A 20,547-nucleotide genomic window follows, 5' to 3' on the forward strand; every position below is an offset into this window, starting at 1 on the left:
CTGCCTGCTTCCTGCTTCCTCACACATTATCTGCCTGGTCCCCAGCAGACCTGGTTTGCATTCTGGCCCCAATATTTACCAGCCAAGGCCTTAGCATGTTTCCTGTGTTCTTCAAAGTCAGGTAAACCAATATGGGAGAAGGAACTGAGTGTCTCCCAAAACAAATCAATAAAACAAAAGATGGACAATCTCAAGGATCTTTGCATTTTTACAGGCAGATGGGGATCATTTAAAGGGTGGCAGAGAAATTATTGACAAACTGACAAGGCAGGAAGCATCCAGTCCTATGGGTCTTTCTAAGTATATTTCTATCATTTGCCAAGGCAACCATGGTTCTGATTTACACAAATAAAATAAAGAGAAGATCAAATGAGATCAGTTCAAAGCAAATCAAAACCATCCTTTCATTTATTGTTTTATCAAGTAGACTCAAAAAAAAAAAAAACCACTTAAAAAAAGTACTTGGCTTTGAACTGCAAAGAGAACTTAGGATGTTTCTCTGCCTGCCCATCACGGAATTTACCACCTAATAGAGACAAATAAGTAGGTTCAGTCAAATCACTACCTCGGTGGATTTTTCCCTGACAGGTACAAGTTGTCTGGCTAAATGGTGGGGCTGGCCCTTCAGGTGTAACCTTGGTTCACTTACAGCTGTGGAGGGCAGACCTGTTGGCTAGGATGGTTCTTCCCATAGGGAGCTGGTCCCTGGGAGAGAATCAGAACTTTTCTTCCTTTCTTACTGCTAGGTTAAGCACACAGGGTCTGTTTAAGCACAGAATACCTGGGTTCAAATCTCAGCTCGTCCATTATCAACTGTACACACTTAAACATTGTTTTTCTAAGGATCAGATTCTTTGCTTAAACATAGGAAAATAATGATGCATACATTCAAACAGGCTGTCAGAATTAAAGGGCATAACATGCAGAAAGCACTTAGTGCAGTGCCTAGACTCAGTAAGTATACAATGAATGCTAACAGCTGTTATTTTTAATGCACAGGGAGGTGAAGGTGGCCCCAAATAGCCATATGTAAGTCACAGGCAGAGTGCATCCATAATGTTAATGCTGTTGATAGCAAGTGTGGTCTAGAATGTGATCCAAGAAAAAGAGGACATAAATGTCCTTGGCATCAGGCAGCTGCTGAATTTATTTTACTTTATTAATAAGGCTTTCTACAATCAAGATCCAGATATGCCTCAGGATTCCTCAGACGATGCAGTAACATTCTATCCACTCTGCCTTTCCCTCCAAAGAATTATTAATGTTCCAAGTGTCTCAAACCTGAAGAAGGTATGGCATAAATTTGTATACATGAGTCACTACATACATATACATGAGCTTCACATTTCAGAAAGGTACTGAATATGGGTCAACACTTATGAGTACCATTTAAAGAAAAATAATAAGTCACTTATAATAAATAAGTTTAACATAATAATATAAATAAGATGCAAATAGAATAGTAAATTCATATTATAAAACTATATTATAAAGGATTTATAATAACAGCATTTATTTCTGGCATTCTAAAAATTACATACATCTATTCTTATATAATAATTCAGAGAAAGAATGGCTTAGTATTTGCCTCTCTACCCAAGTCAGAACATAGCAATCTAAATAATTTCCAAATGGTGGAGTAGTACAATGACCTAGAAAAGTTTAAGGCAGCGGCTTATATAAAAGTCCACCTGAATAGCACCATGAGTTTGATACTCTCAGCTATGGCTTTACAAATCTATTCTGTTCATTAAAATATTTCCAAAAGAAAATAAGAATATGAACAATTTTATTAAAAATATGCAACTTCAATGCATAATTAAAGTACATAATCAAGATTTCACGTTCCTCTATAAAGTTGGAAAACATTAAATGATAATGCCCACAATGGTGCCACCTCATTGCAGGACAATTGTTTCAAACACCTTAAAAACATATAACCTTTTGAACCAGAAATTCTACATCTAGAAATTAAGCAAGTAATAACAGAAGTATACTAACCAGTTACCTTGAAGGAGGGGTTGGTTTTTGGAGGTTAAAAGTATTATAAATACGCATTGGAAAAGTACATAAATTAGATATTAGTTAAATAATTTCCAAGGACAGAAACACAGTGTGATAATATATAGCTATAAAAATTATGGAGAAACACATTTTATCTAGTGGCATAGAAATACATTCACAATATATTAAGGTGACAAAACAGTACCTATTCTAGGAACCTATTTGTTATGGTTGAATTGTGTCCATCCCTCACACCTCCAACCCAAGATTCGTATGTTGAAGTCCTTTCTCCTAGTACCTCAGAATGTGACTTTATTTGGGAACAGGATCATTGCAGATGTAATTAGTTAAGATGAAGTCATACTGTAGTTGGATGGGCTATAAGGCCATATGACTAGTGTCATATAAAAAGGGAGAAATTTTGGACATAGACAATAGGAGAACACCATGTGAAGACAGAGGCTGAAGTTGAGGCAGTGTATCATCTACAAGCTACAGAACACCAAAGATTGTTAGCAAACCAAAGAAACTAGGAGAGAGATATATGGAACAGATTGTCCATTAAGGCTCTCAGAAAAAACCAACCCTATCCATACTTTTGTCTTGGACTTCTAGCCTCCAGAAATATAAGACAATAAATTTCTGTTGTTTAAGCCACCCAGTTTGTGGTGCTTTGTTATGTCAGCCCTACCAAACTAACATATCATTTTTGCAGGAAAAAAGTTACATGAACATAAACATTTTTCAAAATATCAACATTAGTTATCTCTCAGTAGAAGGATATTGGGTAATTTTTATTTACTAATGGCTTTTATTTTAAATTAACAAATATATTACTTATGAATAAAATGGCTCTAAATAACATGTCAAAAAAATCCACCTAGAATAAAATACTCAGTATGTTAAGATCATGGCAGGTATAGAAGGAGGCAGGGGGTCAGACAGACATGGCTTGAAATCCTCCTTTGGTCATTTACTTATAATTTCTGTAACTCTGGGCAAGTGAACCTTATAAGGTGACTGTAAGGTATTAATGAAATTATGTATATAATGTAGGTAGCACTGACATATACAGCCTGACACCTAGCAAGAGATCATTTCTTTATAGCCATTACATTGAACTTCCACTATTTATGGGAGCTTTGTCCTTTTTTAAAACAAAGAAGTATGTTATTCCTTTTGGAAAACAGCTTCACAAATTCATGGTCACCTTGCCAAAGTCTGCAGGCAACCTGGGGTTCCAATGTGTCTGGGACACTGATCTTGGACTTGATAGTCCAGTCTAATCATTCTTTCCTTGCCAACCACACCTGCCAAATTTTACTATCTCCCTTGAACTCATTTGGGTTATATAGACCTGATCTTTATGGCCTTTAGTATGAAAAATGCATGTATGCGTGTGTTAGAAAGAGAGGGAGAGGGAGCGAGAGGGAGGGTGGGAGGCAAAATATCTAGGAACATCTAGAAAAGAAAAATTCACACTTGTGGATTTTCCAATTTATTACTTCTACACATTGACAGTAAAACATATTCTGGGGGAAAAAAGGAAAGAGAATAAGAATTTATTGAAAGCTTGCTATTTGTCATCACACTTTGCATACGTTATCTCGTTTAATGAACACAGTAGTTCTGCCTGCTAGTCATTATGATTTTCACTGGTATAAATATGAAAGGACCAGAGAGGGTAAGGAATATGTCCAAGGTCACAGAGCTGTCAGTCACAGAGCTGACAGTCAAACCCAAGTATTCTCTGTTACCAAATGAGGGAAATGTAGCAAATAAAGCCAGACATTAAAAGACACACACAAATCAGCCAGCAATTTAAAGTAACTTTAAAAGAAAAGAAAGTATAACATTTACATTTCAAATTTACCTACTGTGACTGGTAAACTTAGTGGTTTCCCCTAGAATAGCTAGAGTTAATACCACTAACAATTCACACATATTCCTTTTTTTAAACCAATGAAGTACATGTCTTTTAAGATAAATTCCAAATTCATATATAATAATTGTGCTTTTGCTTTCAACTGTTTCATAAATAGAATTTGCAATGTGATTCTGGCAACAAAAGTTCTTATATAAATTCTAGTAGAGGATTATGAAACATGCAAATAAGCCTCCCCCCTTTCCTCAAACAGCTGCAACTAGAGATGAACATTAAGGGTAACGCATCAGGCATGGCACTTAGAGGAAAGATTCCCTGGATACCTGAGCTTTCATTTTCTATAATCAGCGACAGTCAACATTTATTGAGCCCTCTCATAGGAACTTTCATGCATATTAGCTCATTTTATTCCAAAGCATTGTGTTATGGATACTATCCCAATTTTACAGCTCAAGGAGATGAAGGGATTCATCCAAAGTTTTTCAGGCATTAATTCATTTGTATCATGTAAACATTATTTTTGATGTAGGTAAAATCCCTAGAAATTGGAGGCTCAGTAAAATTGATTTGCCCATGAACATACCCAAGTTCTGCAATTGAACCCAAGCTTATGGCTCTAAAGCCAACACACTCCAAGTCATCATCATAATCCTTACTCATCCAGCTAACCCATTTTTCAGTTTAAATATCTCCGGGATCTCCATTCTTCACTCAGATCATGGGCTCATGCCTAGTAATTTCCTGGTATCACTCATTCTTCCAATCTAACCCTTCTGCTTTCTCAATTCTTCTGGATCCCAGCTTCAGGAAGGAGCGCAGAGGGAATGCCAACTGTCTATCAGGTGCAACCGTCAGGTGAATTAAGGGCATGAGAGCACAGCCAGGCAGTCTCATGGTAGACCAGATGGATATGTGAGCATTTCTTGTTAAAGCCATAGGGGGTATGTCTTTTTATTTGGCACACAAATTCTTCAAAACAACAAATCCAAAGAATGGCTGCTCACATACACCCAAAGGACAGACAAAATTTGTTTGTTCCTTCTGCATCCATGATTGAACCTATTTGACTTGAGTAATTTATCAGGTGTCTAAAAAAGAATTTAAGTCTTCGCATCTTGCTAAACATCCAGATCCTTTCTGAATTCTATAGAAACTTCATAAACACGTTTTCACAACACATTCCTGAACTTGAATATCTTTATACAATAGATCAGTGAATAAAGATTTTGTTAGAAAAAGATACACAAGATCAGCAAAATTTTCTCAAGGAATAGGAGTTTTTTGAGGAGTAGAAAAGTTCCTGAGTGGGTCTGGACATTCCTAACCATTATGGGGGGGTACTGAAATTTTGTTTGTGTTCTGGCAGCATGAATAAAAAGGGACCTGAATTGGGATTGAGAATACATGACTTTAAGAAGGAATGATATATATTGTTCTTACCATGTTCACTGGAGAAAGGATTTAATTTTAAGAGCTGGGAGCAATGAGTGATCACCGTTAATGAGAGGTAACATGGAAAAATGATTACGATGAAGGAATCTGGCATCCAGTTGACTGGGTTCAAATTCTGGCTCTATCACTATAGCATTTAGTAAAGTGCTTGTCTCTATGTATTAGTATTCCTATTACGTGTATATATTTTATTATCATCTCATAATGTTCTCCCAATAGAGAGATAACAGAAATAAGGCAATAATAAATTGAGCAAACTTTATGTTTATACTGTGCTAGAAACGTTAAATGCACTTGTCAATAACATACCATCATGTTTAACAATCTCTTCCTTAGATACAGTTAGGAAGCCTTAGTATGGACCAGACATTCTTCTGGGGGTTCTGCAAACACTAAATTACTTAACCCTACTGGCATCCAAAAGACGTGACTCTAATGCTCTTCCTTTGATGGCTGTGGACCCTGAGGAACAGCATAATTATGTAGTCAGCTCCACTTCCAATGGCTGGAAAGAAGAGCCAGTTTTCCAGCATAAGGCTCATGCCAAAGCCTATGCTCCTTCAAGCCCCATGCTGCCTTTTCCCACAGTGATTCTTGCTTGTCAACCAATTCCTCTCCTCCCCTCCCTCAAACGGCACCTATCACACCAGGCAAGCTAATGACTCTTCCATGAGTAAATATGCAGAACAAAAAATTTAATTGGGGTAAGAATATTAAACTTAAAAAAAAAGTACACATTAGTGTGTTTCTGTTTTCTACCACATGAATAAACACAAGAAATAATTAATGTAGTGATTAGTCTTCTAACAATAAGGGCCAGAGCTCAATTAACCTACCCGTATATGAATAAAGATGAAGTGTACGCGGTTTGAGGTAATACATTTTCCTTCACAAATGGATTATCTAATCACAGGCAAAACCTCATCATTCATTTCAGAAAGAGGTGATGAACAAGATGGCACAGGCCCATGGAGCCATGTGTGCTGAAGGGCCAAAGGTAAAACCCTCGAATAACATCATCAATGTAAATCCCCCAAAGGATCGCGTCATAGAGAATTCCTGGAGGAATTCTCATCCCAGATCTCAAAGATGCAATACTTGAGAAAACTTGTTAGGGCTACCTTAATCAAAGATGTACTCATGAAAAAAAAAATCATTTATTCCAGGAATTCTGGTCCCAGATCTCAAAGATGCAATACTTGAGAAAACTGCTAGTGCTACCTTTTTTTTTTTAAAGATTTTATTTATTTATTTGAGAGAGAGAGAGAGAATGAGAGATAGAAAGCACGAGAGGGAAGAGGGTCAGAGGGAGAAGCAGACTCCCCGCTGAGCAGGAAGCCCGATGTGGGACTCGATCCCGGGACTCCAGGATCATGACCTGAGCCGAAGGCAGTCGCTTAACCAACTGAGCCACCCAGGCGCCCTGCTAGTGCTACCTTAATCAAAGATGTACTCATGAAAAAAAAAATCATTTATTCTTCCACCTGTAAACTTCACTGGGCCTAATGTGCCTATGACTGCAAGAATTATTGCTTCCACTCTTCCCCTGAAAGAACAAGCTTGGGAGACATGTTTTTAATCTCAGGATCCTTTTTATTCAGGCTACGACAATAACTAGTGATGGGCATTCGATCCATGGGCAGCCAATCCATAACCTGATAAGGCCTGGGGCTGAGAGTTGTGTCCACACTGAAAAAAATTATTAGCTAAGCCAATCACATTCTTTCTCTTAGAACATTAGATTAGAATCAGGGAAAGAATAAGCTAAATGGGAAGAGAAAGGGAACACACAAAGAGAGCAAGCAGGACAGTGGTCAAAACATAATAATGGCAGCACTTTTGGTAAGGCAGTTCTACTCATTGCCTTGAACCCAAGACATGAGACCTGCACCTGGTTCAGTCCTCATAGTTTTACTGATGTAAGAATTCACCTCCTTTATTGTGCAGTGAGTATGCCTACAACTGACCCCTTTCCTTTAATAGTTGAGTCCGTTTATGTGAGTTACTCTCCTCCACAACCAAGAGTAACAGCTAAACAATTACTTCTATAGGAGTCCTTACAACTCCTCTTCACAATGAAGATCATGAAGGGGAATTTACACCACATCCAATGTGTTCTCAAAGATTCATTTATTCAGTCTACTAATACTTACTGAGGACCTACTGCCAGATGTTTTGATGGGATTTGTAAGTGTCCCTGGAGTTGTTCTTACTATATGTCAAGCACTGTGTTAGATACTTAGAATGTACTGATGAACAAGACAAACAATATCCTTGTCTTCATGGAGCCTTTAGCGTGGCTGGGAAGCTAAAATGCAAACAAGTCATTAAAGAATGTGCTCGGGGAGCCAACAGGAGGCTGACTTCTGGTGGGACCTGCCTACTCAGAGAGGTCCTCCCAAAAGAAGTGACATCTAAGCTGACACCTGATGGGACAAGAGGAATTTGCCAGCTAAATGGGGCTGGATGAGAAGAGAATGATAGTATTAAATGCAGAGGAAAAGACATGTCCATCAGATCAGCAAGAAATCATCACCAGTCCTCCAAAACATCTAGGAAGTGTGAAATATGTACAGAGAAAGAAACTGGATTTCAGTATGAGAGCTAAAAGGGGTGAGGATGGACCTCCCCCAAGTTTTGATGAGGCATCAGTTTCAATGGGCAGCATCATTTTTTTTCTTGTATGTTCCAAAGAGGTCAGAGACTTGAGCAGAGGCTTAGGGGGTGACTGGTGTTGGGAAGGACTCAGCTACTCTGGGAGCAGAGATAAGGCACTCACACTTCATATCTCAACCTTCATGCTAGGGCAATTATCTTATGCTGTCCAGGGTCACTTAGACTGGAAAAAAAGCAATTCTTTATCATGACCATCATCATGATCTCAATTATCTTTACTTTGGAGGACATTTAATAGTTTACAAAGTGTCTTACATGCTTGATCTCACTTAAAATTTACAACACTGTGAGAAGCAAGAGATATTGTCCCCACTATTCACGTGAGGAAACAGGTTCTCAAAGAAAGGCAAATCTAATAGAATGAACAAGAATAATTACAAATACAGCCAAAGTCAAATATATGCCTGCAGAAGATGAAGACTCAAAGGAAAGTCAAGTTTCTCTACACACATTCCTTAGAGACTATTATTTTTTTCTATTAACACATGACCCTTTTTTTTTCTTACCTGGATCAGGAAGAGGTATAAATCCTCTGGGGGAACAAAGAACTAAGAATAATGTCTCTACTTGAGCATGAGGGCAGGATTGCTACCCTGTTCCTACCCAGGAGACTCCCAAGTGCCAGGTGTGGCTGGGTATTAGGGTGTGGTTAGTAAGTGACTGAGGTTGATCCTATCAGGACCATCATCTACAATCTGGAGAATTCAGTTGGATACATGTAGCTCTTCTAAACATAAGCAATGTCTATAGACTATGATTTGAGAAAGATTAGGAAAAGTCTCTCCCTGCACCTCAACAAAAAAATTCCTGAGAACCAAGTGCCTGTAATTCTTTCATGAGACCTATTCCTTGCGTCTCTGCAATGTTCTTTGACATGCAGATACTCCAAGGGCAAGTCCCCGGGCGCTATGGAAAAGAAACAAACAAAACAACACAACCATGGCAGTATGGTATATAGATAGAGGGGCTCCAAGAGGTACATGCAAGGTGAATACAGATTTTCTACTTCAGGATTTTGCCAAGACCCTAACTTGCAAGAGGCTGCCATAATGTTCTAAATTACCTTCTGATGGATTTTTACTTTTTTCTTTTTCATCATCCCCAGAATCACCCAAAACATTATCATCATTATCATCATCATCATTACCATCAGCAGCAGCACCACCACCTTCATAATTTGTTGAGCACTTTTTATAGCCCAGGCACTGTGCAAAGAGGTTTACTTTCATTAAGTCATTTAATCATTATGGCAACCCTTGGAAGGCAGAACCATATCAATCCAATTTATAGATGAGAAAAACGAAGCAAATGGAGTTAAATAACTTATCCAAGTTCACCATGCTAGTGAAGAATAAAATCAGGATTCAAATCCATAAGTAATACATTTCACTTTGTTTCTGTCCTTGTGGGGCCAAACACCAACTGTCTTAATAAACTTGTAAATGCATTAAGTGATGACTCCATTACCATACTGCGGAATTGCTCTTTTATGAAAAGTGTATTTATTGATTCATATTCTAATCGCATTTGATTTTTGTCACTAATTGAGAGGCTAGAAAGTTATAATTAAATCCACATTAATGTAGCTTCGAAATTACATCAGACCCTCAATGACAGATTGCTGCTCATAATTTAAATAACTTGTATGTTAGAATTTCCTGTCTTGTTTATACTTAGGGAAAAAAAAGAGCTGTCTGACTCATGCACACAGATTTTTTTAAGAAAATAGAAAAAAAGACCATAAAATGAGATTAAATTATTGGCTTGATAATCATAGTCTTTTTCTACATATTTTAAATGAAAAAAACTAATTTTTAATTAGAACTAACTCTATCTTGGTTAAATAATAACCAACAGAAAATAAAATAATATAAAAGACAACTGATGTGTGTTATGTTCATCTCTACATGCAAACACTCCTTGGCATTTTCAGAAAAGGTTTCAAAAATATATCTTAGTGGGTGAGATAAATATTGCAAAATAGGATAGTATCTGCCTTTTAACATTTCTTCGAGGATTAGGGATAAGGTACAGCAGGTGCCTGCCACACTGAAGGAAGCAAAAAAGTATACCATTTAAGAGAAGACAATTTGGAGTGAGAGTGCTCAAATATTGGCTTTGCCATTTCTTACAATTTTGTTCTTGATGAGTTAGTTAACATCCCTGAGCTTCATGGTGAAATGGAAATTAGTCATATAGATTTGACATGATGATGTATTGAAAGCACTAAAATACAGTCCCTCATATGAAACTTGCATGAGAAAGGTAGCTCTTCTTACTTTTCTCATTAAGGGTTTAAAATGGTGATATATTATATATCATATCATATCACATTAATTATGTTATTGCTTTATTTTGTTATTATCAATAACATGAATTTAAATGCTATTAATATCAAGTAAGCAGAATAATGTTTGTTTGAAAAACATAGTTTAGAATTTAGATTCGGGGATGAAGATTATGCAAAGCAGGTACCTTCATTTAAATAAAGTAGTACCTCTACAGCTAATATATCAGACACACTGCATCTCTGGATTAGCTGATCTCCTTTGTGAAGGCAGAATGGAAATGTGAAGTCCAGCATTGTTGCAGAAATGGTATAGCAAAATTTGAGATGGATGTCAAAGAATAAGAATCAGAGGAATCAGGCAATTTGACCTAGCAGTTACTTCTAGAGGGACAGAATCTGGACCTGCAGCATCATATTATTAGAGGACTATGCCAAATATCATTTGCAGAGTTGAAGTCCTTTGGATGCCCTTATATCTGCATCAATTCCTGTCCTGGATGATATAGATGTGTTGGGGTCTCCACATTCCATTACACATAAATTCACAGGTGTATATTCACAGCCTTATAAATAGTAGAGAGAAGAAAGAATGTGCTGAAAATTTTAAAAAGAAAAAAAAGAAGAAGAAGAAGGCCAAAGTCCTCCTACTGTAAAGAATTGGTAGCAAAATAAGTGATCAGTGGATGCTACCAACTTAGTGTTTCACCCCCAAAGTAAGTCTAAGCCATTCAACCTCAGCCACAGCAACTTCTTCCTAGAAACATCACCAAAGGCAAGGGAAGCAAGGGCAAAAATGAACTACCGGGACTTCATCAAGATAAAAAGCTTTTGCACAGCAAAAGAAACAGTCAACAAAACCAAAAGACAACCGACAGAATGGGAGAAGATATTTGCAAATGATATATCAGATAAAGGGCTAGTATCCAAAATCTATAAAGAACTTATCAAACTCAACACCCAAAGAACAAATAATCCAATCAAGAAATGGGCAGAAGACATGAACAGACATTTTTCCAAAGAAGACATCCAAATGGCCAACAGGCACATAAAAAAGTGCTCAACATCGCTCAGCATCAGGGAAATCCAAATCAAAACCTCAATGAGATACCACCTCACACCCGTCAGAATGGCTAAAATTAACAAGTCAGGAAACGACAGATGTTGGCGGGGATGCGGAGAAAGGGGAACCCTCCTACACTGTTGGTGGGAATGCAAGCTGGTGCAACCACTCTGGAAAACAGTATGGAGGTTCCTCAAACAGTTGAAAATAGAGCTACCATACGATCCAGCAATTGCACTACTGGGTATTTACCCCAAAGATACAAATGTAGGGATCCGAAGGGGTACGTGCACCCCAATGTTTATAGCAGCAATGTCCACAATAGCCAAACTGTGGAAAGAGCCAAGATGTCCATCGACAGATGAATGGATAAAGAAGATGTGGTATATATACACAATGGAATATTAGGCAGCCATAAAAAGGAATGAGATCTTGCCATTTGCAACGACGTGGATGGAACTGGAGGGTGTTATGCTGAGCGAGATAAGTCAATCAGAGAAAGACATGTATCATATGATCTCACTGATATGAGGAATTCTTAATCTCAGAAACAAACTGAGGGTTGCTGGAGTGGTGGGGGGTGGGAGGGATGGGTGGCTGGGTGATAGACATTGGGGAGGGTATGTGCTATGGTGAGCGCTGTGAATTGTACAAGACTGATGAATCACAGATCTGTACTTCTGAAACAATGCAATATATGTTAAGAAAAAGAAAAAAGAAGAAGAAGATAGCAGGAGGGGAAGAATGATGGACTCTGAAAAACAAACTGAGGGTTCTAGAGGGGAGGGGGGTGGGGGGATGGGTTAGCCTGGTGACGGGTATTAAAGAGGGCACATTCTGTGTGGAGCACTGGGTGTTATGCACAAACAATGAATCATGGAACACCACATCAAAAACTAATGATGTAATGTATGGTGATTAATATAACAATAAAAATTATTAAAAAAAATTAAAAAATTACTCATGTGCACAACTGTGGACATATGATATCCCTATGATTCTTCCTGCATACCACAGCTTTCCTTTACCCTCTCCTCTCCCCAGTGCACCTCAAATTACACCCTTTGGAAAAAAATCAATTTTAACAATTTAGTGGTATACATTTGTTTTTCTCTATGCTCAGACAAATCTCTCTCTCTCTCTCACACACACACACACACACACACACACACACAACTATATTTCCCTTTTTCTGTTTTTCTAAAAATTTTTTTTAATTTATTTACTTGAGAGAGAGAATGTGCCCCCGTGGGCACGTGCAAGCATGAGGGTGTGGGGAAGGGCAGAGGGAGAGGAGGAGAGAGAAGCAGACTTCCCCACTGAGTGCAGAGCCCTACATGGGCTCAATCTCACAACCCTGAGATCATGACCTGAGCCAAAATCAAGAGTCTGATGCTTAACCAACTGAGTCACCCAGGCAACCCCCCTTTTTCTATTTTTACAAAAATGGTATTATGATCGATATGCTAGTTTGAAATCTGATTAAGTTGTTGATTAAAAGAATGAAAGCCACCTTTTTCCATTTAACAATTTATCAAATATTAAGAATGAAGTCCATTTTTTTTGCACTTGATAATTTTATCAAAGACAATTACATATACTGACCTCCAGGTCAATGCATATTACTCATTCTTTTTAATGGCAGTATAATATTTCACAACATGTATGAATCATACCGTAACAATTTTCCTATTAAGGGACTCACTAATGGTTTGCAGTTCTTTCCTCTACAAATGATGTTGCAGTCAATATCCCTGAACATATATCTCTATAAACACTTTTATTTCTACAGCATAAATACTGAAAAACGAAAGGATTATTGTTCAAAGACTTTAAAGAGTACCAATTTAAAGCTGCTCTCCATAGAAAAGGAGAAAGTGGAGTATTGTTAGTGCTCTGTCATGATCAATTTACACCTTTTGCTGATCACTTACTGTTTACCAAGTACTATGAAAAGCACTAGTAGGGAACATGGAGAGGAACAGAACAAATTTCCTGCTAAGAGATCACTCTCTCGTTGTCACCATCTCCTACAGAAAAGATAACTCAGAGTGTCTCCTCATACCAATGCATACATGTAATACATGTTTTCCTTCCCTCTCTCCACTTTGTTAAACTTTATCAGTAACTAACCTTCTTCTGTCTCTCTGCTCTCATTTCTCTACCTCAGCTCTTTTAAAAGGTAGATCAACTAACTTAAACGACCTTTTAAGTTTTGGGGGGGTTTTTTGGTCCCTTATTCAGGTTCTCTTCCATAAATGAAAAGCTAGTCACTGATTTGCAAGCAAAATCTCTTCCACCTTAGAACCTTAGAGGCCTAGAAGAGAGAAAAGACTATAAATATTTTAGGTGTAATAAATGTTCTGCTATTCCTCTCCATCTCCCCCTCTCCTTCTTTCCCTCTCTCCTTCCCTCCCTCTCTCCCCCCACACACACATCAAGAAAAAAACAACTATAATGCTGTGTGATAAATTTTCATGAATAAAAAGTAATGGAAGCCCAAAGAATGGGGTGAATCATTCCATTTTGGACAGAGAAAGGAGAAAGGAACAAATATGAGAGAAATCTTCAAGGATGTAATATTTAAACTGAGGTTAAAAGCCAAACACTTTTCCTAGGCTTCGGGTGTGAGTATGAAGAGAAACAGGAAGAGCTTGAAGGTAAAAAGTACTTTTGAGTTTTGGAGGGAACCTAGATAGCTTAGGGTGGTAGTCCTCCAAGTTTAAAGTGCATAGGAATTATTTAGGGAGCTTGTTTAAAATGCAGATTCCTGGGTACCCAGCTTCCCAATATTTTGAGTTGATGTCCAGAAGTCTGCATTTTAAACAAATTCATCAAGGTTTACTATACTTTGAAATATGCCAGTAGAGGCTGTGCTGTGAGTACTGGCATGAAAGAATGTTGTCACAGGACTGAAAAGGATACAAATTAACGTGTCAGGTGTGACAATAAGAGATACCAGAAAATGATGTCAACTCTTTGAATTTTGTTTTGAGAGACAATGGCTTGGCAATGGAGCTATTACTTTGATCAAAAATCTCTGCTCTTCCACAAGGAATGTTTACTGGATGGCTGAATGAATGAATGTGGGCAGAATTCTGAGAAAGCCCAACTGCAAGTTTCATGGACTGCCAGCACTGCTTGCTTTGTTTAATCTGGCTGTAAGGAAAACTCTTCTAGAATGGCCATCCCAGAACAAGGTTCAAGCCTTCCAAATGCTGTCTTGACATACGCCAAATTGATATATTCGTGGTTTTTATGCAGGTCCACAAACAAGCAAATGTGATTACCCTGTGGATCCTCCATGTAAACATGCACCACCGTTGTGTAGCCAAAGCCAGACATTAGCCCTTTGAGCTAAGATCTGGGAGGACAGAGCATGCTCTTACATAATTTCCCAGCTAGTCAGTTGTAGGGCCTGTGATTAATGCTACATGACGGGCTTTGAACTTTCTGTTCAGATAGGTCTGCTTGCCCCTCAGAGCTCCTAGCAAGAGGGAATGTGCGACCTGCAGATTTCACTCTGAATAACCATCATCTAAGCCAACACTAACATTGTTCTGTGGCCCTCTGAGTGACTGCTTCTGTGCCTCATTCCTTGTCAATACGTTGCCATGCGACTGTCAGAGTGGGTATTTTGTTTTGTTTTGTTCTTTAAGGGGGACAAAACAGAAGAGTAACAATACTTCGGAGAGCCCAGTGGCTGAAGAGAGCCAAGGGCTCTCTCAGAAGACTGGGGGCTGGGGAGAGGTTCTGCTGGGAAAAATCATTAGTGCCCTCGAGGAGTGGCCAGGGTAGAGAAATTATAACAGGGAAGGAAAGAGTCCTGCTCTCCCCACCAACAGCATTCGCAGCCTCACCGCGCCTCGGTGGAGCTCCCGCAGTGCAGTTGACCACAGCGCTTCCAGCATCCCATTCCCGGCGGGTGAAGAGCTGTCCCCATGCTGATCAACTTTCGAGCTTGGCCAAGTGGAGGCCCAGCCTTCATAGAGTCCCTCCTCTCCAGCCTTTACCCCCCCCCACACACACACCCGCCCCCGCAGAAGTGCAGGTGAGGCCGAGAGCCCAGCGGCGGCTCCTCCATCTGCTGCGCTGCCCACCTTCCCATCTCCCGGGGAGGTTCCCGACAGCAGCCCCTGCGAGTGTGCCAGCGGGAGGTGAGATGACACCTCGGAGCTCTTGCAAAAGCCCGTCCGCACTCCCGCCGCCAAGCGCGGTCCCTCCAGCCCGTCCCCGCCAGCCCGGAACGGCACCTTCGGAGTGGGGAGATCTCAAGCCCGGGGGCCGAACTCCGGGCCTGCGGCGGCCGCGAACCCAGGGCGCCTCTCCCGACCTCTCCTCACCTGACGGCTCGCTGCCCGGCTCCCCTCCCCGCACACAGTCCGCACTCACCAGTTCCAGGGCTCGCAGGAAGGCAAGGGGCTCCTTCAGCGCCCGGAACGTGCCCGCGGAGGCCAGCTTTGGACGGGCGAGACGAGAGAGAGAGATAGAGAGAGAGAGAGAGAGAGATAGCGTGAGGAAGGGGCTGCGGCGCCTCTCCGGACCGCGGGGACCCCAGCCCCCGCCGCCCTGCCCAGGTCCGCCCTACCTGACTCACGGGGTCCATCGCTCGCCCGCGCGCGGTCTTCTCCCTTTCGGATGAAGTTCGCAGGGCACCGCCGCGTCGTCCTCGGGGCCAGAAGCCCCGCTTCGGGAAGCGCCGGAGGGGCGAGGCTCGGGGCGGGCAGCCGCCGGCGGGGGCCCGGGGAGAGCGGGGCCCGCGCGGGCTGGCAAACGCTCGGACGGCCGTGCGCTCCGCGATTCCTGCGCTCCCGGGCGGCGCGCGGAGGCAGCCGGGCGGCGGGGAGGGGGCGGGGAGGGGGAGAGGCGGCAGGAGGGGGAGCACCCGGGGAGGGCTGTCATTGGCCAGCTGCAGCCGGGAGGGGAGGGCCGAGGACGGGCGAGGCCGAGCGCGGACTCCGGGCACCCTCGGCCGCGCGCGCCCGTGCCCTCGGGCTCGGGGGAAACTTCGGGGCTGGAGGGCGGGGAAAGCCGGCTGGTTCCGTCGGTAGCGCAGTTCCCTGACTGAAGAAGGGGTTGCAGGTAAGAGAAGGGCACCCACCCCTTACCTGGGGACGTGTGTGAGGTCCCGTGACTTCTGAACACCAGAGCAAGCCTGTTGACTCCTTGGTTCCCACACGGCTTCAGGGACCCCCTCGGCTCGGCCAGGCAGCGCCAGGTGCGGGGGTGCATCGGAGAACCGGGTAACGCGGCGCCTTCCGCTGCCCTTGGAGAGAGGATCGGGACCGCCGGGCGCGGCTAGAGGGGAGGGAGGAAAACAGGGTCATCTTGAATATGGGCCGGTGCGCCGGGCGCGTAATTCTCGGGGTCATTGTGTGAGGTCAGGAGCAAGTTATCATGCCCACGTTAAAGGTAAAAAAGAGACTTACAAAGGCTGATTTAACCAAGGTATAACTCACAGCTCATGAGAGGTCAAACGGATTGAAATTCAAGTTCCTCTATAACTCATGCTTTTCCACTGAGATCCTTTGCTGAAGAAATAACCCCCAAATGAAGCTCCCCGAATTCATTATAAATAGTACTTAGCGCTCGCCTCCCAACTCATACTTTTTTTCCCCTTCCCTCGGTCCGCTAACCTTGCCGAAAATAATAGATAACAACAACAAAACAACTGAGTTCCTTCTGTGAGTCAGAAATTATGCTAAGGGCTTTATACACATTACTTCACATATTCACAAAAACCCCATGGGTTAGGATACCATTATTCTCATTTTAGAGATGAGGAAATTGAGGGTCATGGAAGGGAAGTGGTCTCCTCTAGTTTAAACAGCTAACAGAGAATGAAGCCAGAGCTGAATTCAAAGAGTCAGAAAAAAGAGCAGAGGAAGAATGCTTGCTTAGCCACTAAATTGTCTTGCTGATATGCCCCCTTCCTTCTCACTCGCTTTGGACAGGATTCCACATATGAAGTGGTCTCCCAGCAACACAGATACCCCATCTGTTTACTACAAAGATTTGCCAAAAAGGGTTGGAGTTTGTGTGTGGCGGGGGGTGGGGGTGACTAATATTTAAGAGCAGGGGATGAAGATGGAAATGAAGAGTTAGGAGACTGCTGAGGGGAGACAGCAGGCCAAACATGGGTAAGAAAGAGCACATCCAGAGTGTATGTCCCACCCCCCAGCCCCCATGGATTTTCTTAGAGAAAACTAGAAATTTAGTAAGAACTCCAAAGGGCTAGTTGCACCATCTGCAGTCAGCCAGTTTTGTTCCTACTGCTCTTCCTACATGCAGATAGTCTAAAACAATTGGAAACAGTTGTTTCAAAAATAAGCTATTATGCAACTTAACAAAGGGAGGGGAAGGGAATTAAGTTATCAAGTACTTAGTGTGTGCTCTACAATTTATATATATTATCTTACCTGGGAAGTTACTTAGCCTCTTCAAGACCTCAGTTGTTTTTTTTGTTTTTTGTTTGTTTGTTTGTTTGTTTTAGTCTGTAAAAGGAGCCAACAATATCTACCTTGGCTGTTTGTTGTGAGGACTCAATGAGATTTTGTAGATAACATATCTAAGGCAGTCTGGCACGTCATAATCTCAAAACATGTAGTAGTTACATTTCTCAATGCCCACACTTCTGAAAAAGCAAAGATGAAAGCTCAGAGGTCCTCCGCGGAGCTGTGGCCTTTGTAGTGCTGTCTTGCCACTCTGCAGTATCCCTCCATATCCTTGCCTTTTTGAACTCAGCAGTTGCTATTTAATTTGCTTTGGCCAGTGAAAAGTGGGTAGAGGTGATGTGTGCATTCTGGGCAGGAGTTTTAAGAACCTCTTAGTGATTTGCCATCTTGTTGATTTTCTTATACCACGATGAATACAATGTATGACACAAAGGCCCTTCAATGAAGGGCAGAGCATGGCAACTGGACTTTATGAACATGGAGCTGAGCAAAAAATGCATTTTGGGTTGCGAGTAATGGAGATTTTTAAGTCTTTTTGTTACTACAACACAACATAAAAGTTGATTCGTGAAAAAGTTCACGCTGGGGAGCCTGGGTGTCTCAGTCAGTTAAGCGTCTGCCTTGGGCTCAGGTCATGATCCCAGGGTCCTGGGATGGAGCCCCAGGGCTCCCTGCTCCTCGGGGAGTCTGTTTCTCCCTCTCCCTCTGCCCCTTCACCCACTTGTGCTCTCTCTCTCTCTCAAATAAATAAATAAAATCTAAAAACCCAAAACACAAAAAACAGCCATGATTCCCTCGAACCTGTATGACCTCATTGTCCTTGTACCCTTGCTCTTTCCATCCTAGTCAACTACTTTATGGCTATAATATCTCCTGCTTGTGTTTCATAATGATGTTAATTATCATAATAGCTTATATCAATTCAGTTCTTACTGCATGCCAGGTGTTGTGCTACATGTTTTAAATACATCATTTTAACATGACCACAGTCCCCTCTTTTATGGATAGCACCTCCATGCCTAGAAAGGCTAGGTAACTTGTCCAAGGTTGTTTAAACATAAATATTAAACATCTAAACATATCTCTTTAGACAGAGAGAATGATTTATTTAAAATATTGCCCGCCAGCATTTCATTTGAGCTGAGAACTTGGCACAGTTGAAGTGTGAGCCAATTCCCCCTAGGTCTTTCTTCACACTCAACATTTCTCCTCCTTTAATACGGTGGCAGATTTTTCCAGTCCTCCAAACATCATGTGAAGGAAGCCAGAATTGTGGCAAATGGCAAATGTGTCATAGCTTAGGCAACAATTGCACATTGTCACAGGATGCTTTTCACATTCCAGAAATGTATGAGCTTCCAACAGCTGCATCACCAAAATAACCCAGAGTTCCATATCACATTTGCAATGTTAAATATTTTGTAGACATTGGGGTTAGAACCTCTATCTTCAGGCTTGTAAATAACATTGGGTTCCCTAAAGAACTAGGTTGGGAGAGGTAGGAGGGAAGGGCTTAAACACTGCCACAGTATTACTCTCACTGGCTTAGGGTGATGCCTTCTCTTTTGCCACAAAATGGCAAAAGATAACTTCTTTCTTACTCTAACAGAGTATCACATTGGCACTCAACAATCATGTTAACTAGGGTGGGGCATAGGGGATCCATTTTAGTGGCCTATGTTAATTATATATATCAGTTTCTAAATTCTTCTTTTGTTTTTGACCAGAGACTTGTCGTTACGAAGACTTCCTTTGACCTGTTAAGGCAATTCACTCATTTACTGCCGTGGTTCTCAACAAAGGGTGATTTGGGCCCTTCCCTCCCCCAGGAAGCACTTGGCATTGTTTGGAGACATTTTAAGTTGTCACAACTGGGTGGGGGGAGGAGTAGAAAGATGCTGCTGGTGTCTAGAGAGTAGAGGCCAAGGGTACTGCTCAACATCCTACAGTACAGGAGAAAGCCGCACTCAACAAAGATTTATCCAGAAAATGCCAATAGTGCTAAGGTTGAGAAACCTTGACTTGCTCATTCAACAAGTAAGGACTGCATGCCTATTTTGGGTGAGTACTGTTCTGGGTGCTGTAAAGAGCTTGACAAAATCCTGCCTTCACAGAGCTTACACTGTAGTGGGATATACCATAAATCTAATATGTTCAAGGTCAATATTGGGTAAAACAAGCAAATAAACAAGATGCAAGTTATAAAAACCATTTTGAATCTCAAAGGAGATCAAAATTATAAAAACTAAAGTACGAAACTGCCATAGATGAACTTGCATTATTCAGGCAAATTAAATCTTGCTCTCACGGAATAACATACTTGGATTTCATCCTCCTATGTCTCTTCTGGCAAAGAGGAGAAAGTAATTTAAAATTTTATCCATAGCAACTTAATGCAGGAGGAAATACTATGTTATGATATTTAAAATACTGGAAATAAGTCATTTAAAATGTTATATATTTAACTCTCTGCTTATGCTGCTAACCTGAACTTTCCAAATCTTTCCTTGACTAGTGAGTACAAAAGCAAAGGCCAATAGCATGTCTGTGTAATTGTTTGTATATTTGGCTTGCATGGGGCCACTGGTACACAACTAGGAGTTAGTGTGGAACTATTTTCAAGAATTCTTATTTTACAATAAATGACAGCATTATCTGTCAACCCAAAGATAAAATAAAGCCATCTTTACTTACTTATGTTTCAGTCTTAAATGGCTGCAATGCA

General features: G+C 41.0%; 1 protein-coding gene across 1 annotated transcript in view; it reads right to left on the minus strand.

Moving 5' to 3' along the window:
- SYNPR (synaptoporin) overlaps positions 1–15,973 on the minus strand; it is a 306,624-nt gene extending 290,651 nt beyond the window's left edge. Inside the window, exons 1-2 of the mRNA XM_028110463.2 lie at positions 15,956–15,973; positions 15,760–15,825 (exon numbers count right to left, since the gene is read on the minus strand). Of these exons, the coding sequence (XP_027966264.1) occupies positions 15,760–15,825; positions 15,956–15,973 (84 nt within the window). The remainder of the gene's footprint in view (positions 1–15,759; positions 15,826–15,955) is intronic.
- Between the last annotated feature and the right edge of the window lie 4,574 nt (positions 15,974–20,547).

Source organism: Eumetopias jubatus, unplaced genomic scaffold, assembly GCF_037043125.1.
Source record: "Eumetopias jubatus isolate StellerSeaLion01/CBP00866 unplaced genomic scaffold, mEumJub1_p1.0 scaffold_1, whole genome shotgun sequence".
Lineage (NCBI taxonomy): Eukaryota > Metazoa > Chordata > Mammalia > Carnivora > Otariidae > Eumetopias > Eumetopias jubatus.